A 20,540-nucleotide genomic window follows, 5' to 3' on the forward strand; every position below is an offset into this window, starting at 1 on the left:
AAAAGGTAGTGGTGTAGGGTATAAAAATTTGGTAACACTTTGAGTCAGCTACCTGTTTATACTCTAAATAATGAATATATGAAATTTCATGGAAATCGTCCAAGGCCATCGAGGGTCAGGCGTTAACTAATGGGTTAAGCACTGAAAATATTGGTTTGCCCAAAAAGTAATTGCGGATTTTTCATATAGTCGGCGTTGACAAATTTTTTCACAGCTTGTGACTCTGTAATTGCATTCTTTCTTCTGTCAGTTATCAGCTGTTACTTTTAGCTTGCTTTAGAAAAAAAGTGTAAAAAAGTATATTTGATTAAAGTTCATTCTAAGTTTTATTAAAAATGCATTTACTTTCTTTTAAAAAAGCGTCATACGCGCAGATGCTAACCTCTGCGCTACGGTGGTCTCCTTAAAGTTACTCTGAGCAACACAAATAGCGCTCGTATGTCAAAGCGTTCTGAATACGTAGAACCTCAAAAATGTTAAGCTTTATGATAGAGCTGTGAGTTGGCAGATTGCAACACTAGGGTTGTCCAATTCCGAAATATAAAGGGCAACCCTCGTATACAAATCTGAACATGTATTTTGCAATCCCCATCGACCTACATCCATAAGAAATATCTGTGCAAAATTTCAAGATATCCGCTTGAAATTTTGCTCAGATATTTCTTATGGATGTAGATCGATGGGGATTGCAAAATATATGTTCAGATTTGTTTACGATGGGTTATATCGGACTATATCTTGATATAGCCCCCATATAGACCGATCCGCCGATTTAGGGTCTTGGGGCTATAAAAGCCACATTTATTATCCGATTTTGCTGAAATTTGGGACTGGGAGTTGTCTTGGGCCCTTCGATAGCATTCTTCAAGTTGGCTCAGATCGGTCCAGATTTTGATAGAACTGCCATACACACCGATCCGCCCATTTTGGGTCTTGGGCCCATAAAAGCCACATTTTTTTATCGGATTTTGCTGAAATTTGGGACAGTGAGTTGTGTTAGGCCCTTCGACATCTTACTTCAATTTGTCCCAGATTGGTCCAGACTTGGATATAGCTGCCATATAGACCGATCTCTCGATATAAGGTTTTGGGACCATAAAAAGCGCTTTTAATATCCGATGTCGCCGAAATTTGGGATAATGAGTTGCGTTAGACTCTTAGATATCTTTCTGCAATTTGGTCCAGATCGATCCAGATTTGGATATAGCTGCCATAAAGACCGATCTCTCGGTTTAAGATTTTAAGCCCATAAAAGGCGCATTTATTGTCTGATGTCGCCGAAATTAGGGACAATGAGTTGTGTTAGGCCTTTCGACATTCTTCTTCAATTTGGCTCAAATCGGTCCAGATTTGGATATATCTGCCATATAGACAGATCTCTTGATTTAAGGTTTTAGGGCCATAAAAGGCGCATTTATTTTCCGATATCGCTGAAATTTGGGATAATGAGTTGTGTTGGGAACTTCAATATCCCTCTTCAATTTAGCTCAGATCGGTTAAGATTTGGTTATAGCTGCCATATGAACTGATTTCTCGATTGAAGGTCCTTGTCCCATATAAGGCGCATTTATTGTCCGATGTCGCCGAAATTTGGGACAGTGAGTTGTGTTGGGAACTTCAATATCCCTCTTCAATGTAGCCCAGATCGGTTCAGATTTGGTTATAGCTGCCATATGAACTGATATCTCGATTGAAGGTTTTGGGCCCATAAAAAGCGCATATATTGTCCGATTTCGCCGAAATTGGGGATAGTGAGTTGTGTTTGGCTCTTCGGCATTTTTCTGCAACATGGCCCAAATCGGTCCAGATTTGGATATAGCTGCCATATAGACCGATATCTCGATTTAAAGTCTTGGTCCCATAAAAGGCGCGTTTATTGTCCGATTTCGCCGAAATTTGACTCAGTGACTTATTTTAGGCTTTTCACAATTGAACAGTGACTTGTACTTATTAGTATTTGGTCCAAATCGGAACATATTTCGATATAACTGCTATGGGGCATAAGGTATGCATTTTTCACCGGATTTTGACGAAAGGTGATTTACATATATACCCGAGGTTATGGGTATCCAAAGTTCGGCCTGACCGAAATTACCGCCATTTTACTTGTTGAGCACTCAAAACATCGATTTGATGAGCCATCCTCGGTATAGTCCTGATTTGGCACCGAATGACTTCTTTTTATTGTCGCATGTAAAAAATAAAATGAGAGATCAATGTTTTTCGACACATAAAAAAGCGGTTGATGCGTTCAGAATGCATATTTTGGAGATACCTTAGTGAGAGTCGCAATAGTGCTTCGACAATTGGTTTAAACGCATGCAAATGTGTATAGATCTTAATGGAGAAATTTATAAAAGGCAACCCTCGTACATATTTCAAGGTATAGACTTCGAACGATATTTGGCATGATTATTGAAAGTCGTAGCATATACTATCTGCAAAATTTCAGCTCATTCGGCAAAAGTTAAATCGGGAGATCGGTCTATATGGGGGCTATATCAGTTGATAGATCGATTCGGATCACACTTAACACAATTGTTGAAAGTGGTAACAGAACACTATTTGTAAAATTTCTGCTCAAACGGACTACAATTGAGGCTTCTAGGGGCTCAACATATCATATCGGGAGATCGGTTTATGTGGGAGCAATATCAGGTTATAGACCGATTTGAACAGTACTTGGTTCGATTGTCGGGAGTTGTAACAGAACACCATATTCAAAATTTCAGCCAAATCGGATAACAACTGCGTCTTCCAGGGTCTAATGAAGTCAAATCATGAGATCGGTTTATATGGGAGCTATATCCAAATTTTAACCAATATGATTAGTATGCAATCCTCAAGGACCTTCATCAATAAAAAGTATTAAAACTTTAAGCGGCTTTACGCATTCGACCGTTACCATCATTTCCAAAGATGAAAAGACGAACAGACGTACGGATGGAAAGACGGGCAGAGAGACGGACGGATAGATAAATGGACAGACGAACGGACGGACAGACAGGACAAGATCGACTCAGAATGTCAAGACTATTAAGAATATATAAACTTTATGGGGACGCAGATCAATATTTGGAGGCGTTACTCATGGATTGACTAAATTAGTATACCCTGCATTGTATGGTGGTGTGTATAAAAATATACATCATCAGTATAGTATGAGTCGCTCATATTTTATGTCAGATATATGTTGTTGTAAAAGGCTATCATCCGGTAGATAAAAAATGCCATAAACTTCATAACACCAATAATTTGCCGAAACAGTACTAATCATGTTTCATAATTTCTTTGTTAAATGTATTGGATGTGGGTGCGTATGATTTTTATTTGATGATTATACCAATGCACACCATATATCATTCGTCACCTTGGTCAACCATTTTCCATTAAAAAATACCTGGCAGAACAATTATTAGAAAATAAAATCGCCAATTCATTTATGCTAGCACCCTTTCTTGGTATGGCCTTTTCCACTGGAACATAAACAGAACACACATTTCTGACATATCATAGCTTCTTCTGATGACGTCATTCTATTTCTAAAGAACTGCTTATACTATTTTTTAAGCAGAATACAAATTTGACCAAATCTTTGTTAAATCAGATAAAACAAGTAAGAGTGTGCTAAATTCAGCCGGGCCGAATCATATATACCCTCCACCAACGTTCGCATTTGTCGAGTTATATGCGCGGTATCTCTTTTTAGGCAAACAAAGAATATTGAATATAACAGTTCATATGCTATTGGAGCTATATCAAGTTATAGTCCGATTCGGACCATAAATGAATGCTGAACATTGAAGAAGTCATTGTGCAAAATTTCAGTTCATTCGGATAAGAATTGCTCCTTGTAGGGGCTCAAGAAGCAAAATCGGGAGATCGGTTTATATGGGAGCTGTATGAAGCTATTGATCGATTCCGACCATATTGGACAAGTATGTTGAAGGTCATGAGAGAAGCCGTTGTACAAAATTTCGGATGAGAATTGCGCCCTCTAGAGGCTCAAGAAGTCAAGATCCCAGATCGGTTTATATGACAGCTATATAAGGTTATGTACTGATTTGCACCATACTTAGCACAGTTGTTGGAAACCTTAACAAAACACCTCGTGCAAAATTTCAGACAAATCGGATAAGAATCGTGCGTACTATTGGCTCAAGAAGTCAAAATCCAAGATCGGTTTATATGGCAGCTATATAAGGTTATGCACTGATTTGCACCATACAGTTGTTGGAAACCTTAACAAAACACCTCATGCAAAATTTCAGCCAAATTGGATGAGAATTGCGCACTCTATTGGTTTAAGAATTCCAAGATCGGTTTGAAAGTGATACCGAAATACCACGTGTAAAATTTCAGTCAAATCAGATGAGAATTGCGCCCTCTTAAGGCTCAAGAAGTCAAGACCCAAGATCGGATCGTTTATCTTTCCATGTTAATCTGTGAACAAAGTACAGGACGCAATTTTTATCCGATTGTTTTAAAATTTAGCACAGGCATCTATTTTTAGCTTAGAGACGAAGCCTATTGAAATTGGAAGAAAACGGTTCAGATTTGGATATAGCTCCCATATATAGGTTCGTCCGATTTGGACTAATACTGTAATAGTATCGTCATTCGTCAACCGATAATTCACTAAATTTATCACAAAAGAGTCTCTCATAAGTCTCGACATCGACACCAGTAATGTTACTGGAGATTTTGATAGAAATCGGTTCAGATACAGATATAGCTCCCATATATATCTACCGCCGGATTTCAACTCACAGAGCATTTGCAAGCGCATGTATCATCCAGACTTCTCAAAACTTTGTCACTACGCTTTTTTGTCTACGACTACCACAAAATATGCGGATTTTGATCCATATGGGTTTAGATTTGGATATAACTCTCATATATATGTTCGCCTGATTTGGACTAATACTGCAATAATACCGATTCACATAAAATTTGACACAAAAGATTCCCTTATGACTCCCGACATTGCTGTTGAATTTCTAAGAAATCGGTTCATATTGAGACACAGTCCCAATTATATGTATTACCCGATTTTCACTTTTAGAGCCTTTTTTACGGTATTCCTTGACAGATTTTCTCAAAATTTTGCACAATGTCCTTTTCTATGATTTTCACTGTGTATACCAACTTTGGTGTTGCACTGCGACACGCCGTTCGGACTCGGCTATAAAAAGAATGCCCCTTATCATTGAGCTTAAACTTGAATCGGACTGCACTCATTGTTATGTGAAAAGTTTGCCCCTCTTCCTTAGTGGAATGTTCATGGGGAAAATTTGCAATACCGACTTTGATTGAAATCTGTTAAGATTTAGATATAGTTCTCATATATATGTTTTAGTCCGATTATGACTAATATTGCAATAATTTGGTCATTTGTTAATTGATCCTGACAAAATTTGGCAACAAAGGTTTCTGTTATGACTTTTCAGATTTAGACATAGCTCCCTTATATAGGTTTTTCCCGATTTTTCACTTTTAAGGCCTTTGCTAACGCTTTTATCAACTTATCTTATCGAAATTTTGCACTACGATTTTTTCTATAACTCCCACAATGTGTCCACATTTTGATCGAAATTCTACATTTAAAATTTCGATGACTTAATCTGCCTACCCAATGTAGTGTAGGGTATCAAAAGGTCGGCTTCGCCCAACTTTAGGCCGTCCTTACTCATTATTAATCTTAAATATTGGAAATTGCAGTTTTGCCCTTGAACATTCCATTAAGAAACAGGGGACCACTTCTCACATATTAACATCCATAATAAAGGGTGATTTTTTTGAGGTTAGGATTTTCATGCATTAGTATTTGACAGATCACGTGGGATTTCAGACATGGTGTCAAAGAGAAAGATGCTCAGTATGCTTTGACATTTCATCATGAATAGACTTACTAACGAGCAACGCTTGCAAATCATTGAATTTTATTACCAAAATCAGTGTTCGGTTCGAAATGTGTTCATTCACCGTTCAGCGATGAGGCTCATTTCTGGTTGAATGGCTACGTAAATAAGCAAAATTGCCGCATTTGGAGTGAAGAGCAACCAGAAGCCGTTCAAGAACTGCCCATGCATCCCGAAAAATGCACTGTTTGGTGTGGTTTGTACGCTGGTGGAATCATTGGACCGTATTTTTTCAAAGATGCTGTTGGACGCAACGCTACGGTGAATGAACACATTTCGAACCGAACACTGATTTTGGTAATAAAATTCAATGATTTGCAAGCGTTGCTCGTTAGTAAGTCTATTCATGATGAAATGTCAAAGCATACTGAGCATCTTTCTCTTTGACACCATGTCTGAAATCCCACGTGATCTGTCAAATACTAATGCATGAAAATCCTAACCTCAAAAAAATCACCCTTTATTAAACTAACAAAACTAATTTAAATTTCTCGTTCTCGTCAGAATACAGTAATGGAAACATATGTTTTATTTGATTTCTAAACTGTTCTATTATATCATCATCATTTGTTTATAGCAAACACAAACATATGGACGTCGGAATACATTTTTGATCTACCTCAACAAGAGTAACCAAGCTTTGTTCTGTTTTCAATCAAAACAAATTATTGCCGGCAGTAATTTTTTACACACACAAACACATATGCATGTGTACATGCAATGTAATCGGATCTCATCGAATAATCCAGCTTAATAACTTTCTCTCTCTCTCAGAAGAATTATAATAATTGTTCTCTCTCTCTCTCTCTCTCTGTCACTCTTTCTCACTGAAATTGTTTTTTTCATTATATTTGCAAAAATGAGCCTTATACAGCCACACTTCTAGTGGTGGTCTGCTATTCTCAATGACATTGAGAGTAGCTGCTACCCCCACATGGACTCTATCTGCTTCACAAAACCTACACACAGCTCACACTTGTTGTTATTGTATACTGTACACAATGCAGACACACTAATGGTTTCTCTTATCTTATATTCATTGAAATTTTGTTGATGGCTAGTCTTTTCAATCACTTTGAACATTAAACATTAGGAAATTTGGAATTAGAGAGAAAATACACTGGTGTAAACAAAGAATAAATAAACAAGAAAATAATAAAATAAAAACAATATTTGTTTTTGGCTATGTGGCTGGAACTTCTCTTGTTTGCCGCTGCCAGCGCTGTGCTCTTTTATCGCTGGGCAACAAAAAACAATGATTTTTTCAAACAACGCAATGTACCCTATGGCAAACCGGCATTCTTGTTTGGCACTGTGAAGGAGATAACTTTGAATAAGAAGAGTCGTTTCGATGCAATGATTGAATTTTATAACCAACACAATGGACCGTAAGTAAAAAGACACAAGTAAGCGCGTGCTAAGTTCGACCGGGCCGAATCTTATATACCCTCCACCATGGATGGCATTTGTCGAGTTCTATGCGCGGTATCTCTTTTTAGACAATCATAGAATATTGAATAAGAACTGTTATGCTATTTGAGCTATTGGATTGCCCAAAAAGTAATTGCGGATTTTTTAAAAGAAAGTAAATGCATTTTTATTTAAACTTAGAATGAACTTTAATCAAATATAGTTTTTTTACACTTTTTTTCTAAAGCAAGCTTAAAGTAACAGCTGATAACTGACAGAAGAAAGAATGCAATTACAGAGTCACAAGCTGTGAAAAAATTTGTCAACGCCGACTATATGAAAAATCCGCAATTACTTTTTGGGCAACCATAGATATCAAGTTGTAGTCCGATTCGGACCATAAATGAATGCTGAACACTGTAGAATTCATTGTGTAATGTTTCAGTTCATTCGTATAAGAATTCAGCCTTGTAGGGGCTCAAGAAGCAAAATCGGGAGATAGGTTTATATGGGAACTGTATCAAGCTAATGATCGATTCAGACCATATTAGACACGTGTGTTGAAGATCATGAGAGAAATCGTTGTAAAAAATTTCTGCCAAATCGGATGCGTCCCCTAGAGGCTCAAGAAGTTAAGATCTCAGATCGGTTTATATGGAAGCTACATCAGGTTATTTACCGATGTGCGCCATACTTAGCACAGTTATTGGAAGTCATAACAAAACACCTCATGCAAAATTTCTCAAGAAGTCAAGATCCAAGATCGGATTATATGGCAGCTATACCAGATTATGAACCGATTTGAATCATATATAACACAGTTGTTGGAAGTGATAAAAAAATACTACGTGCAAAATTTCCGTCAAATCGGGTGAGAATTGCGCCCTCTATTGTAAATGGGCCATATCGGTCCATGTTTTTATATATAGCTGCCATATAAACCGATCCTGGGTCTTGACTTCTTGTGTCTCTAGAGGGCGCAATTCTTGTCCGATTATAATGACATTTTGCACAAAGTATTTCGTTGTGATATCCAACAACTGTGCCAAGGATGGTTCAAATCGGTTCATATCCTGATATAGTTGTCATATAAACCGATCTTGGGTCTTGACTTCTTGAGCCTCTAGAGTGCGCAATTCTTATCCGATTTGAATGAAATTTTGCACGAAGTATTTTGTTATGATATCCAACAACTGTGCCAAGTATTGTTCAAATCGGTTTGAAACTTAATATAGCTGTCATATAAACCGACTTGACTGGACTACTTTAGGCACTAGAGGGCGCTATTATTATCCGATTTGGCTGTAATTTTGCACGACGTGTTTTGTTATAACTTCTAACAACTGTGTTCAGAATAGTTAAAATCGGTCCTTAAAATGATATAGCTGCCATATAAACCGATATGGGATTTTGACTTCTTGAGCCTCTAGAGGTCGCAATTATTATCTGATTTGCCTGAAATTTTGTGTGACGGATCCTCTCATGATCATCAATATACATGTTTATTATGGTATAAATCGATCTATAGCTTGATATAGATCCCATATGAATCGATCACTCTACTTTACTTTTTGACCCCCCAAAGGGCGCAATTCTTATTCGAATTGGCTGACATTTTACCCAGGTCTCCAACATATAATTTAATTGTGGTCCAAACCATATTTTGATATCGCTCTAATAGCAGAGCATAACTTTTCTTTTATCCTTTTCTTGCCTAAGAAGAGATGCCCGGAAAAGAACTCCACAAATGCAATCCATGGTGGAGGGTATATAAGATACGGCCCGGTCGAACTTAGCACGCTTTTACTTGTTTTTAAAACATTTTTGTCAAGATTTCCTTAAACTTTCTCAATTGGAAACCAGTAATGGAAGTCAAAATTCCGGCGGTGCCGACTGCATAATACCCTACACCTGCTTATGTAGAAAGTGAAAGCTATATTTGATTCTGGAACAATTTTGATGGAACTCGGCGGATGACTTCAGATGGGTTACTAAACAACCCGTATCAAATTTCTAGCAAATATGTTCAAACTATAATAACTTCGGTTGACAAATGACAACATTATAGCAAATTTCCCAAAGCCCGACGTATATATATAAGGGAGCTAAATTTAAATCTAAACCGATTGCTATGAAATTCACCAGTAATGTTGAGAGTCAAGAGAAAAATCTTCCTGCCAAATTTCAATAGAATCGGTTAACAAATTACCACATTATTTGCATATTAGTCCCAATCGGAAGAACATATATATGGGACATGAGTGAACAAGGTGGCGTATGACGTATTGCATATGTGGGCATAAGAATCGAATCATACGCCCACATGTCCAATACATTTTTATGCCCACCATCGTAGCAGGGGGAGTGTATTCATATCTTTTCGTTTGTAACACTGCCAAAAATTGATCTGCGACTTCATAAAGTATGCATATTCATGGGTGCTTTCACATTCTAAGTCGATGTAGCCATGTCCGTCTGCCTGTGGAGACCACGTTGGAGGGAAATAACATTTAAGTTTTAAAGTTTTTAATATGGAAGGGTACTATTAGTTTGCATCTAACTCAACTAGTCTAATGTGAATTCATGGGTACCTGCTTGGGAAATATAAAATTTCCTTTGAGTCATCAAGTTTTGTATACTATTGCAAAGATTCCATGAATGTTAACACTTTGTCGGGATATCTTTCGTTTAAGCGAAAGCCAAGATTGAGTTTGTTTACCTATTTATTTTGGTGACTCTTGGCAAACACTTGTTCAACAAGAGAATAAAACCGGTTACAAATAAACAATCCGTTAACATCATTTCATCTGGCTCTAGATGACTTAGCAAGTTTTATGCCATAAGAAAAAGCCCCAAATTGTGTATCTAGAAGACATTAGGAAATTTTGAATGCAAACTGTTTTTTATTTAATTTTTTTTCTTTTTCGATTGCAGTAAAAATACAAGATTTTTTAGTAAGCAAGTCTAGCACTTTCGTCATATGAATATAAATGAAAAATATAAATTTGCTTTGTATTGGGTTGCCCAAAAAGTAATTGCGGATTTTTCATATAGTCGGCGTTGACAAATTTTTTCACAGCTTGTGACTCTGTAATTGCATTTTTTCTTCTGTCAGTTATCATCTGTTACTTTTAGCTTGCTTTAGAAAAAAAGTGCGAAAAAAAGTATATTTGATTAAAGTTCATTCTTTTAAAAAATCCGCAATTACTTTTTGGGCAACCCAATATTACCAAAACAAGTAAAAAGGCGTTAAGTTCGGCCGGGCCGAACTTTGGATACCCACCACCTCGGGTATATATGTAAACCACCTTTCGTCATAAGCCAGTGAAAAATGCATAATTTATGCCCCCATAGCCGCATTATCGAAATATGGTGTGATTTGGACCACATGTGACATGGATATTGAGTGGCCTAATAAGTACAAACCATTGTTCAATTTTGTAGAACCAATATTTTGGTAATTTTGGTAGCCATATCCAAATATAGATCGATCTGAACCATATACGACACGGATGTCGAAAAGCCTAACATAAGATACTGTGTCAAATTTCAGCGAAAACGGATTATAAATGTGCCTTTTATGGGGCAAAGACTTTAAATCGAGAGATCGCTCTATATGGCAGCTATATCCAAATATGGACCGATCTGGGCCAAATTGAAAAAAGTTGTCGAACGCAACTCAATGTCTCAAATTTCGGCGAAATCGGACAATAAATGCGCTTTTAATGGGCCCAAAACCTTAAATCGAGAGATCGGTCTATATGGCAGCTATATTCAAATCTGAACCGATCTCGGCCAAATTGAGGAAGGCTATCGAAGAGCCTAACACAACTCACTGTCCCAAATTTCGGCGAAAACGGAAAATAAAGGCGCTTTTTATGGGCAAAACCCCTTAAATCGAGAGACCGGTCTATATAGCAGCTATATCCAAATGTAAACCGATCTGAGCCAAATAGAAGGAGGATGTCGAAGGACCTAACACAACTCACTGTCCCAAATTTCGGCGACATCGGACAATAAATGCGTCTTTTTTGGTCCCAAAACCTTAAATCAAGACATCGGTCTATATGGCAGCTTTATCCAAATCTGGACCGATCTGTGCCATATTGCAGAAGTACGTCGAGGAGCTTAAGTTAACTCACTGTCCCAAATTTCGGCAAAATCGGACAGTAAATGCGCTTTTTATGGCCCGAAGGCCTTAAATCCAGAGATCGGTCTACACGGCAGCTATATCCAAATCTGAACCGATCTGAGCTAAATTAAAGAAGAATGTTGAAGGGATAACACAACTCACTGTCCCAAATTTCAGCTAAATCGGACAATAAATGCGCTGTTTATGGCCCCAAAACCTTCAATCGAGAGATCGGTCTATATGGCAGCTATATCCAAATCTGAACCGATCTGAGTCAAATTGAAGAAGGATGTAGAAGGTCCTAACACAACCCACTGTCCCAAATTTCGGCGAAATCGGACAATAAATGAGCCTTATATGGGCCTAAGACCTTAAATCGAGAGTTGGGTCTATATGGGGGCTATATGCAAATCTGGACCGATCTGGGCTAAATTGCAGAAAGATGTCGTGGAACCTAACGCAACTAACTGTCCCAAATTTCAGCAAAATCGGATAATAAATGTGGCTTTTATAGGCCTAAGACCCTAAATCGGCGGATCGGTCTAAATGGCAGCTATATCCAAATCTGAACCGATCTGGGCCAAATTGAGGAAGGCTGTCGAAGGGCCTAACACAACTCACTGTCCAAGATTTCAGCAAAATCGGATAATAAATGTGGCTTTTGTGGGCCTAAGACCCTAAATCGGCGGATCGGTCTATATGGAGGCTATATGAGGTTATAGTCCGATGTAGCCCATCGGAATGACAAAATGAATATACCCCCATCCTTCGGTGGTGGGTATAAAAACCAGCCAATTTGGCATCTAAAAAGGCAAAAAATTTTAATCATAGGGGCGGTTTCTTTAATTATCTTTTTTTTTTGTTTTTTCTTCCAGAATTTATGGTAGTTTTGACCATCGTGATCCGCTCCTTGTGATACGCGATCCTCAGTTGATAAAACGCATATTGATAAAAGATTTCGATCATTTCGTTAATCGACGTGGAGCCTTTGCCGAGGGTTCGGACAATATGTTTGGTAATTCCTTGTTTCTAATGGAGGACGATAGATGGCGTGATATGAGAAATACATTGAGTCCTGCTTTCACTGGTAGTAAAATGCGTCAAATGTTTCAATTGATCTTGCAATCGATACACGAAGCCATGACTTATTTGAAGGAGTATCAAATGGATGAGGAAAATTCTGTGGAAGGCTTCGAAATGGATGTGAAAGATTTTACCACTCGACTTACCAATGATATCATAGCCTCAACTGCATTTGGCCTGGAGGTGAACTCATTTCGCGATAAGGATAATGAATTCTATAAGAAAGCAATGTATATTATGAGCTTTCCGCCATGGATACAAATCAAACTAATGTTTACCATGATCTTTCCCACTTTGTCAAAGGTAAGTTTTGATTTAAAACTAGCAAAATCGTGCTAAATTCGGATCCATGGTGGTGGGTTCGCAAGATTTGGCCCGACCGAACATAGCACACTTTTACATGTTATTATATGCACCACCACAAAACTAAGACTATATAGCCATGTCCGTCCGTCTGTCTGTTGAAATCATGCAACAAATACAAATTTGCCCATGAACATTCCACTTAGGAACAGGGGCAAACTTCTCACATATCAATGAGTGCAGTCCAATTCAAGCTTAAGCTCAATGATAAGGGGCCTCCTTTTTATAGCCGAGTCCGAATGGCGTGCCGCAGTGCGATACCTCTTTGTAGAGAAATTTTACATGGCATAGTATCTCACAAATCTTGCCAGCATTAGGAGGGGAAAACCACCGCTGAAAATTTTTTTTTTTCGCCAGGATTCGAACCCAGGCGTTCAGTGTCATAGGCGGACATGCTAACCTCTGAGCTATGGTGGCCTCCGAAATCACGCCACTGTCTATAAAAATAGAGATATTGAGCTAAAACTTTGCACAGATTCTTTTTTTTTCCATAAGCAGGTAAAGTTTGAAGATGGGCTATATCGGACTATATTTTGAAATAGCCCCCCATATAGACCGATCCGCCGATTTAGGGTCTTAAGCCCATAAAAGCCACATTTATTATACGATTTTGCTGAAATTTGGTACAGTGAGTTGTGTTAGACCCTTCAATATCCTTCTTCAATAAGGCACAGATCGGTCCAGATTTGGTTATAGCTGCCATATAGACCGATCTCTCAATTTAAGGTTTTGAGCCCATAAAAAGCGCATTTATTGTCCGATGTCGCCGAAACTTGGGACTGTGAGTTGTGCGAGGTCCTTCGACATCCTTCATCGGTTAGGTCTAGATCGGTCCAGATTTGGATATAGCTGCCATATAGAGCGATCCGCCGATTTAGGGTCTTAGGCTCATAAAAGGCGCATTTACTGTCCGATTTTGCTGAAATTTGGAAGAGTTAGTTGTGTTAGGCCCTTCGACATCCTTCTTCAGTTTGACACAGATCGGTCTAGACATGGATATAGCTGCCATATAGACCGATCCGCTGATTTAGGGTCTTAAGCCCATAAAATGCGCATTTATTGTCCGATTTTGCTGAAATTTGGTACAGTGAGTTGTGTTAGACCCTTCAATATCCTTCTTCAATAAGGCACAGATCGGTCCAGATTTGGTTATAGCTGCCATATAGACCGATCTCTCAATTTAAGGTTTTGAGCCCATAAAAAGCGCATTTATTGTCCGATGTCGCCGAAACTTGGGACTGTGAGTTGTGCGAGGTCCTTCGACATCCTTCATCGGTTAGGTCTAGATCGGTCCAGATTTGGATATAGCTGCCATATAGAGCGATCCGCCGATTTAGGGTCTTAGGCTCATAAAAGGCGCATTTACTGTCCGATTTTGCTGAAATTTGGAAGAGTTAGTTGTGTTAGGCCCTTCGACATCCTTCTTCAGTTTGACACAGATCGGTCTAGACATGGATATAGCTGCCATATAGACCGATCCGCTGATTTAGGGTCTTAAGCCCATAAAATGCGCATTTATTGTCCGATTTCGCCAAAATTTGGGACAGTGAGTTGTGTTAGACCCTTCAATATCCTTCTTCAATAAGGCACAGATCGGTCCAGATTTGGTTATAGCTGCCATATAGACCGATCTCTCAATTTAAGGTTTTGAGCCCATAAAAAGCGCATTTATTGTCCGATGTCGCCGAAACTTGGGACTGTGAGTTGTGCGAGGTCCTTCGACATCCTTCATCGGTAAGGTCTAGATCGGTCCAGATTTGGATATAGCTGCCATATAGACCGATCCGCCGATTTAGGGTCTTAGGGCCATAAAAGGCGCATTTGCTGAAATTTGGAAGAGTTAGTTGTGTTAGGACCTTCGACATCCTTCTTCAGTTTGACACAGATCGGTCCAGACATGGATATAGCTGCCATATAGAACGATCCGCTGATTTAGGGTCTTAAGCCCATAAAATGCGCATTTATTGTCCGATTTCGCCAAAATTTGGGACAGTGAGTTGTGTTAGACCCTTCAATATCCTTCTTCAATAAGGCACAGATCGGTCCAGATTTGGTTATAGCTGCCATATAGACCGATCTCTCAATTTAAGGTTTTGAGCCCATAAAAAGCGCATTTATTGTCCGATGTCGCCGAAATTTGGGACTGTGAGTTGTGCGAGGTCCTTCGACATTCTTCTTCAGTTTGGCCTAGATCGGTCCAGATTTGGATATAGTTGCCATATAGACCGATCTCTCGATTTAAGGTTTTGGGCGCAAAGAAGACGCATTATTTGCCGAAATTTGGGACAGTGAGTTAAGTTAAGCTCCTCGATATACTTCTGCAATATGGCACAGATCGGTCCAGATTTGGATATATCTGCCTTATAGACCGATCTCTCGACTGAAAGTTTTGACCCCATAAAAAGTGCATTTATTGTCCGATGTCACCGAAACTTGGGACAGTGAGTTGTGTTAGGGGCCCTTCAACATCCTTCTTCAATAAGGTATGCATTTTTCACCTAATTTTGACGAAAGGTGGTTAACATATATACCCGAGGTGGTGGGTATCCAAAATTCAGCCCGGTCGAACTTAACGCCTTTTTTCTTGTTTTTAACTGGCCCAGATATGGTTCAGCTAATTTTTTAGCGAAATTGGATAAGAATTGCGCCCTCTAAGGCTCAAGCAATATATACGGGAGATCGGTTTATATGGCCTCTTGAGCCTCTAGAGGTCGCAATTATTATCTGATTTGACTGAAGTTTTGTACAACGACTTTTACCATGACCTTTAACACACGTGTCAAATATAGTCTAAATCGGTCTATAGCCTGATACAGCTGCCATATAAAGAACTCGACAAAGTCGATCCATGGTGGAGGGTATATAAGATTCGGCTCGGCCGAACTTAGCACACTTTTACTTGTTATATTGGTTTGCCCAAAAAGTAATTGCGGATTTTTCATATAGTCGGCGTTGACAAATTTTTGTAACGGCTTGTGACTCTGTAATTGCATTCTTTCTGTCAGCTATTAGCTGTTACTTTTAGCTTGCTTTAGAAAAAAAAGTGTAAAAAAGTATATTTGATTAAAGTTCATTCTAAGTTTTATTAAAAATGCATTTACTTTCTTTTAAAAAATCCGTAATTACTTTTTGGGCAACCCAATATAATAGATTGTATTGTATTATTTTTAATTTTTTTTCACAAAAATATTTTTTTAGTATCTCAATGTCAACATCTTTGGCAAGGAGTATACCGACTATTTCACCAATTTGGTATTCGATGCCATGAAATACCGCCAGCAGCATAACATACAACGTCCCGATTTGATACACCTACTAATGGCATGATAGCCAGTGACAATGCCAAACCACACAATCGTGAATGGTCTGATTTGGATTTGGTGGCCCAATGTTTTGCCTTCTTTTTTGCTGCTTTGGAAACATCATCGCTTGTTATGAGTTTTGCAGCTCATGAGCTAATGGAATACCCCCAGGTGCAACAGAAACTCTGGGAGGAAATACACAAAACTGAAGACGCACTTGAGGAGGGGCAATTAGTTACACCGGAAATTATACAAAAAATGTCCTATTTAGATATGGTCTTGTCGGAGGTTTTACGCAAATGGCCGGTTAATTTTTCACCGATCGCAAATGTACCAAAGATTATGTCTACCAGTTGCCAGAGACGGGAGAACGCATTGAAATACGCCAAGGTGATATGTTGCGCATCATAATGTCTGGCCTGCAACGTGATCCCAGTTATTATGAAAATCCCGATGTTTTTGATCCCGAACGTTTTAGTGAGGAAAATAAATCCAAAATTGATGCGGGGATATATTTGCCCTTCGGTTTGGGTCCTCGCAGCTGTATTGGTAAGTTTCCGAAAAATTTTTGTTCTGAGATTTAAGAATTTTTATTAAATATTTTTTGCAGGCATGCGTTTTGCTTTATTGGAAGTTAAAACGTTTCTTTACTATTTGGTTAGAGACTATCAGCTTGAAGCTTCACCCAAGACCACCCTTCCCATGGAGATATCAACAGCTAATCTTCATTTCCAGCCTAAAGGAGGTTTCTGGCTTAAGTTTAAACCAAGAAATTGAAACATTTTTTTCAGTGTACTTAAAAAGATATTTAATAAAAAATAAAGTAAGGAACTAATAATTAAGAGGGGGATCTTTTTATACTCCACACCATTTCTGTGATACAGGACATTATAACTTGGTGCTTTTTTTTGAAATGTTTACAAGGAAAAAGCTGGACCCAGCCGTTCGCCTTCGATTCCTTAAATTGATTTGATATATCTGTATTGGTTGTCTAAAAGAGTTTATGTTTCTGTCTTAGAAGGAGTCAGAATGCGGGTTGGAGTCGAGGATAGCTTGTTCAACCCCCAACAGGTCGCCGACTTGGACTCCGGGTCCAAAACCTCAATTCCGGTGAACTTCACAGCCCTGATCACGGCAATCATCAACTTCGGGATGAGAATCCTTCGGTGGCATGCTTTGAGTTCGAGAGGGCTTTTAAAAATGTGAGGACCCACACACTGATCCAATCCTTAGACCAGTACCAGGTGGAGCGGGCCCTTAGTGACCCGCCACTTCTATGGGTGCCCACTATAAATATCCTCTTACGGATGCTGACTTTGTGAGATTTGTACCCGTGTGCTACGCAGACGATGTTATAATCCTTCTAAGAGGTAAGGATCCGAATCAGCTATGTGGAAGGAGCGAAAGGATTTTGGAGATGGCATGCGACTGGGCTAGACCTAGGTGTCTCAATGTCAACCCAGAGAACACTAAAAGCTGCTTCTTCATGAATAAGAGAAAGGTGGACCAATTTAAAGCACCACGTTTCCTTAACATAACGATTTCGATATCTGACATTGTTGGATTTTAAGGCGTGATTTTGGACGGGAAACTGGACTGGAAGTGTCATATTTGGGAACGTACCAAGAGGGTCCCCAGTTGTTGGACACTATGTAGACGGGCCGTAAGCTTGAAATTTGGTCTGAACCCGAGAACTGTCCACTGGCTCTGAAGGAGCGTGATTAGACCAGTTGTTTGTTGCACTGCGATGAAGACGAAGTGCAACATAAGCAAAGAAAAAACAAGTTCAGGGGCAATGAGAAGACTACTGGGGCACAGGAGACTATTCTAGATATCCGGCCCATAGCCATTAAAGCAGCTACTGCGGCTATGAGACTTCAAGCGGTGGATGAATGGATAAAGTATAGGAGCAGGTCATTCCATGGCGGTATGATCGAGGCAACGATAGGAATCCTGGAAAGAAGGAGGTTAATTCTAATCCAGCCACCGCGGCTATGAGACTTAAGGCGATAGAAGAATGAATAGTGGATAGCAGGATAGTTCATACCATAGCTGTATTAGGCAACGATAGGAAACCTGGAAGGAATGAAAGAGGTTTCTGACCAGATAGCTGAGACGACACCTGAGGTCGAGTGTGAGGCACTGCTGCCAGCGACTGATTGCCTGACCATAATACGGTCCTGCAAGCAGATATCCTGGCGAGCAGCAATGAGCGAGGTGAAAAGGTTTAAACACGACTACGTTAAGTGTAAACGTGTTTACGGACAGTACTCTGGCCATTGGGGCTGTATCAACCGGGACAGTTGAACAGTCCTGGAATGTAAGGAAGAGATTAACGAACGAAAGAGCAGATGATTTTGCCTTGCAGATCAGAGGACTGCTGTCTTTAAAATGTGTTAATCTAAAGCCTTTCGGGGCGACGCAGTCCGAGTTAGGTGTGGGCGCCCAACCCGCAAGTAGCACTGTGAAACAGTATAACAGTCGGTAGGACCACAAAAATCCTATGGGAAGAAGAAGATCTGTAAAGTTATCAATTAAAATCTTTGTTGAAAATTTCAATCATGTTTTTAATTGGAATAACATTACGGAAGCTGGACTTCGGAAAGCTGCAAACACAACAGGTGGAAACGGCATACTCCACTCGACTGACCCAATTGCTTGCAGAAAGCACTCCCGGTCCCGAAAGTATAGTAGCGCTATGGCATACTATTGCCCAATCCATGGAAAGAGCCGCAACATCCGTACTTGGGTACCAAACGATTTCTCCAAGTAACCCATCGTACGACTAAGAAGAATGCCAAAAAGCTACTGAATGCATCAGGCGAAGGAGAGGTTTCGGGTGAAAAGTAGGGAGGAGAAACGTCTTCTCTTCGAAAGAATTAGAAGGAAATGAAAAGACGCGAGTGTGAGCGAATCGAGATGTTCTGAAGCCAGTGTATAGTCTGAAAAATCTTCCAAAAAATTAAACATTAAAGCGATGGCTTGTGCACAGCCCATCCTCCTGCAGAGACAAAGAAGGAAATCTGGTAACAGATACAGATAGTGTGCTGAGGATATAGAAATTACATTTTTCTCAGCAGCTGGCATCCGATGATGTTGTCACAGAACCAATCCCTGATGATGGTGTAGAATGTGTACCACGTAGCAGTAACCCGGCTGAAAAACAATAAGGCAGCAGGAGCCTATGATTTGCCGGCTGAACTTTTTAAGAACTTTTTGTCGAAGAGCCTAACACAACTCACCGTCCCAAATTTCAGCAAAATCGGAAAAAATGTCCCTTTTATGGGCCCAAAACCTTATATTGAGAGATCGGTCTATATGGCAGCTATATCCAAATCTTGACCGATCTGAGTCAAATTGAAGAAGAAAATTGAATAGCCTAACATAACTCACTGTCCCAAATTTTGGCGAAATAGCCAATAAATGCGCCTTTTATAGGCCCAAAACCTTATATCGAGAGATCGGTCTATATGGCAGCGATATCCAAATCTGGACCGATTTGAGCCAAATTGAAGAAGAATATTTATGGGCCTAACACAACTTACTGTCTCAAATTCGGCGACATCGGACAATAAATACGTCTTTTAGGGGCCCAAAACCTTAAATCGAGGGATCCGTCCATAAGGCAGCCACATCCACATCTGAACCAATCTGGGCCAAATTGAATAAGGATGTCGACGGGCCTAACACAACTCACTGTCCCAAATTTAAGCAAAATCGGATAATAAATGTGTATTTTATGGGCCTAAAACCCTAAATCGGCGGATCGGTCCCCAGCCCCATAGCTATATCAAGATATAGTCCGATATAGCCAATCTTCGAACTTAACCTGCTTATGGACAAAATAAGAAACCGCGCAAAGTTTCAGTTCAATATCTCTATTTTTAAAGACTGTAGCGTGATTTCAACAGACAGACGGACGGACATGGTTAGATCGTCTTAGATTTTTACGCTGATCAAGAATAGGGTCGGAAATGGATATTTCAATGTGTTGCAAACGGAATGACAAAATGTATATACCCCCATCCTTCGGTGGGTGGGTATAAAAAAACGTTTTTTTGAAGTAGTCATCAAATAGTCACCCAATACTACAGTAAATTAATCAACATATGTAGAAAATCACTTGTGTGACGTCACATTAGCACCCCATGTATTATCAAACCAAACGCACATTCTTATATTCTCCTTCTACATCTTTGTAATCGTGTGTAGGAGCGAAAGCTTTTTAAATAACCCAGTAAATACAATACAATTACAACCCAATACAACCCAAAACATTATTTTCTGCTTGGAGTATTATTGGCATTTCTATATATGTATGTGTGCATG

At 39.3% G+C, this 20,540-nt stretch overlaps 2 protein-coding genes across 2 annotated transcripts in view; one reads left to right on the forward strand and one right to left on the reverse strand.

Annotated features, from left to right (window-relative positions):
* Positions 1-20,540, reverse strand: part of LOC131994658 (suppressor of lurcher protein 1) — a 394,762-nt gene that overhangs the window by 104,199 nt on the left and 270,023 nt on the right. The window lies entirely within an intron of this gene.
* On the forward strand, positions 7,020-17,053 carry LOC106083118 (probable cytochrome P450 9f2). The gene is given in 6 exon segments (XM_013245970.2): positions 7,020-7,309; positions 12,339-12,849; positions 16,108-16,225; positions 16,228-16,521; positions 16,524-16,760; positions 16,822-17,053. Coding segments are annotated over 6 exon segments (1,530 nt in total). The 5' UTR covers positions 7,020-7,106; the 3' UTR covers positions 16,989-17,053.

The sequence above is a fragment of the Stomoxys calcitrans genome, chromosome 2 (genome assembly GCF_963082655.1).
Source record: "Stomoxys calcitrans chromosome 2, idStoCalc2.1, whole genome shotgun sequence".
In the NCBI taxonomy this organism is placed as follows: Eukaryota; Metazoa; Arthropoda; class Insecta; order Diptera; family Muscidae; genus Stomoxys; species Stomoxys calcitrans.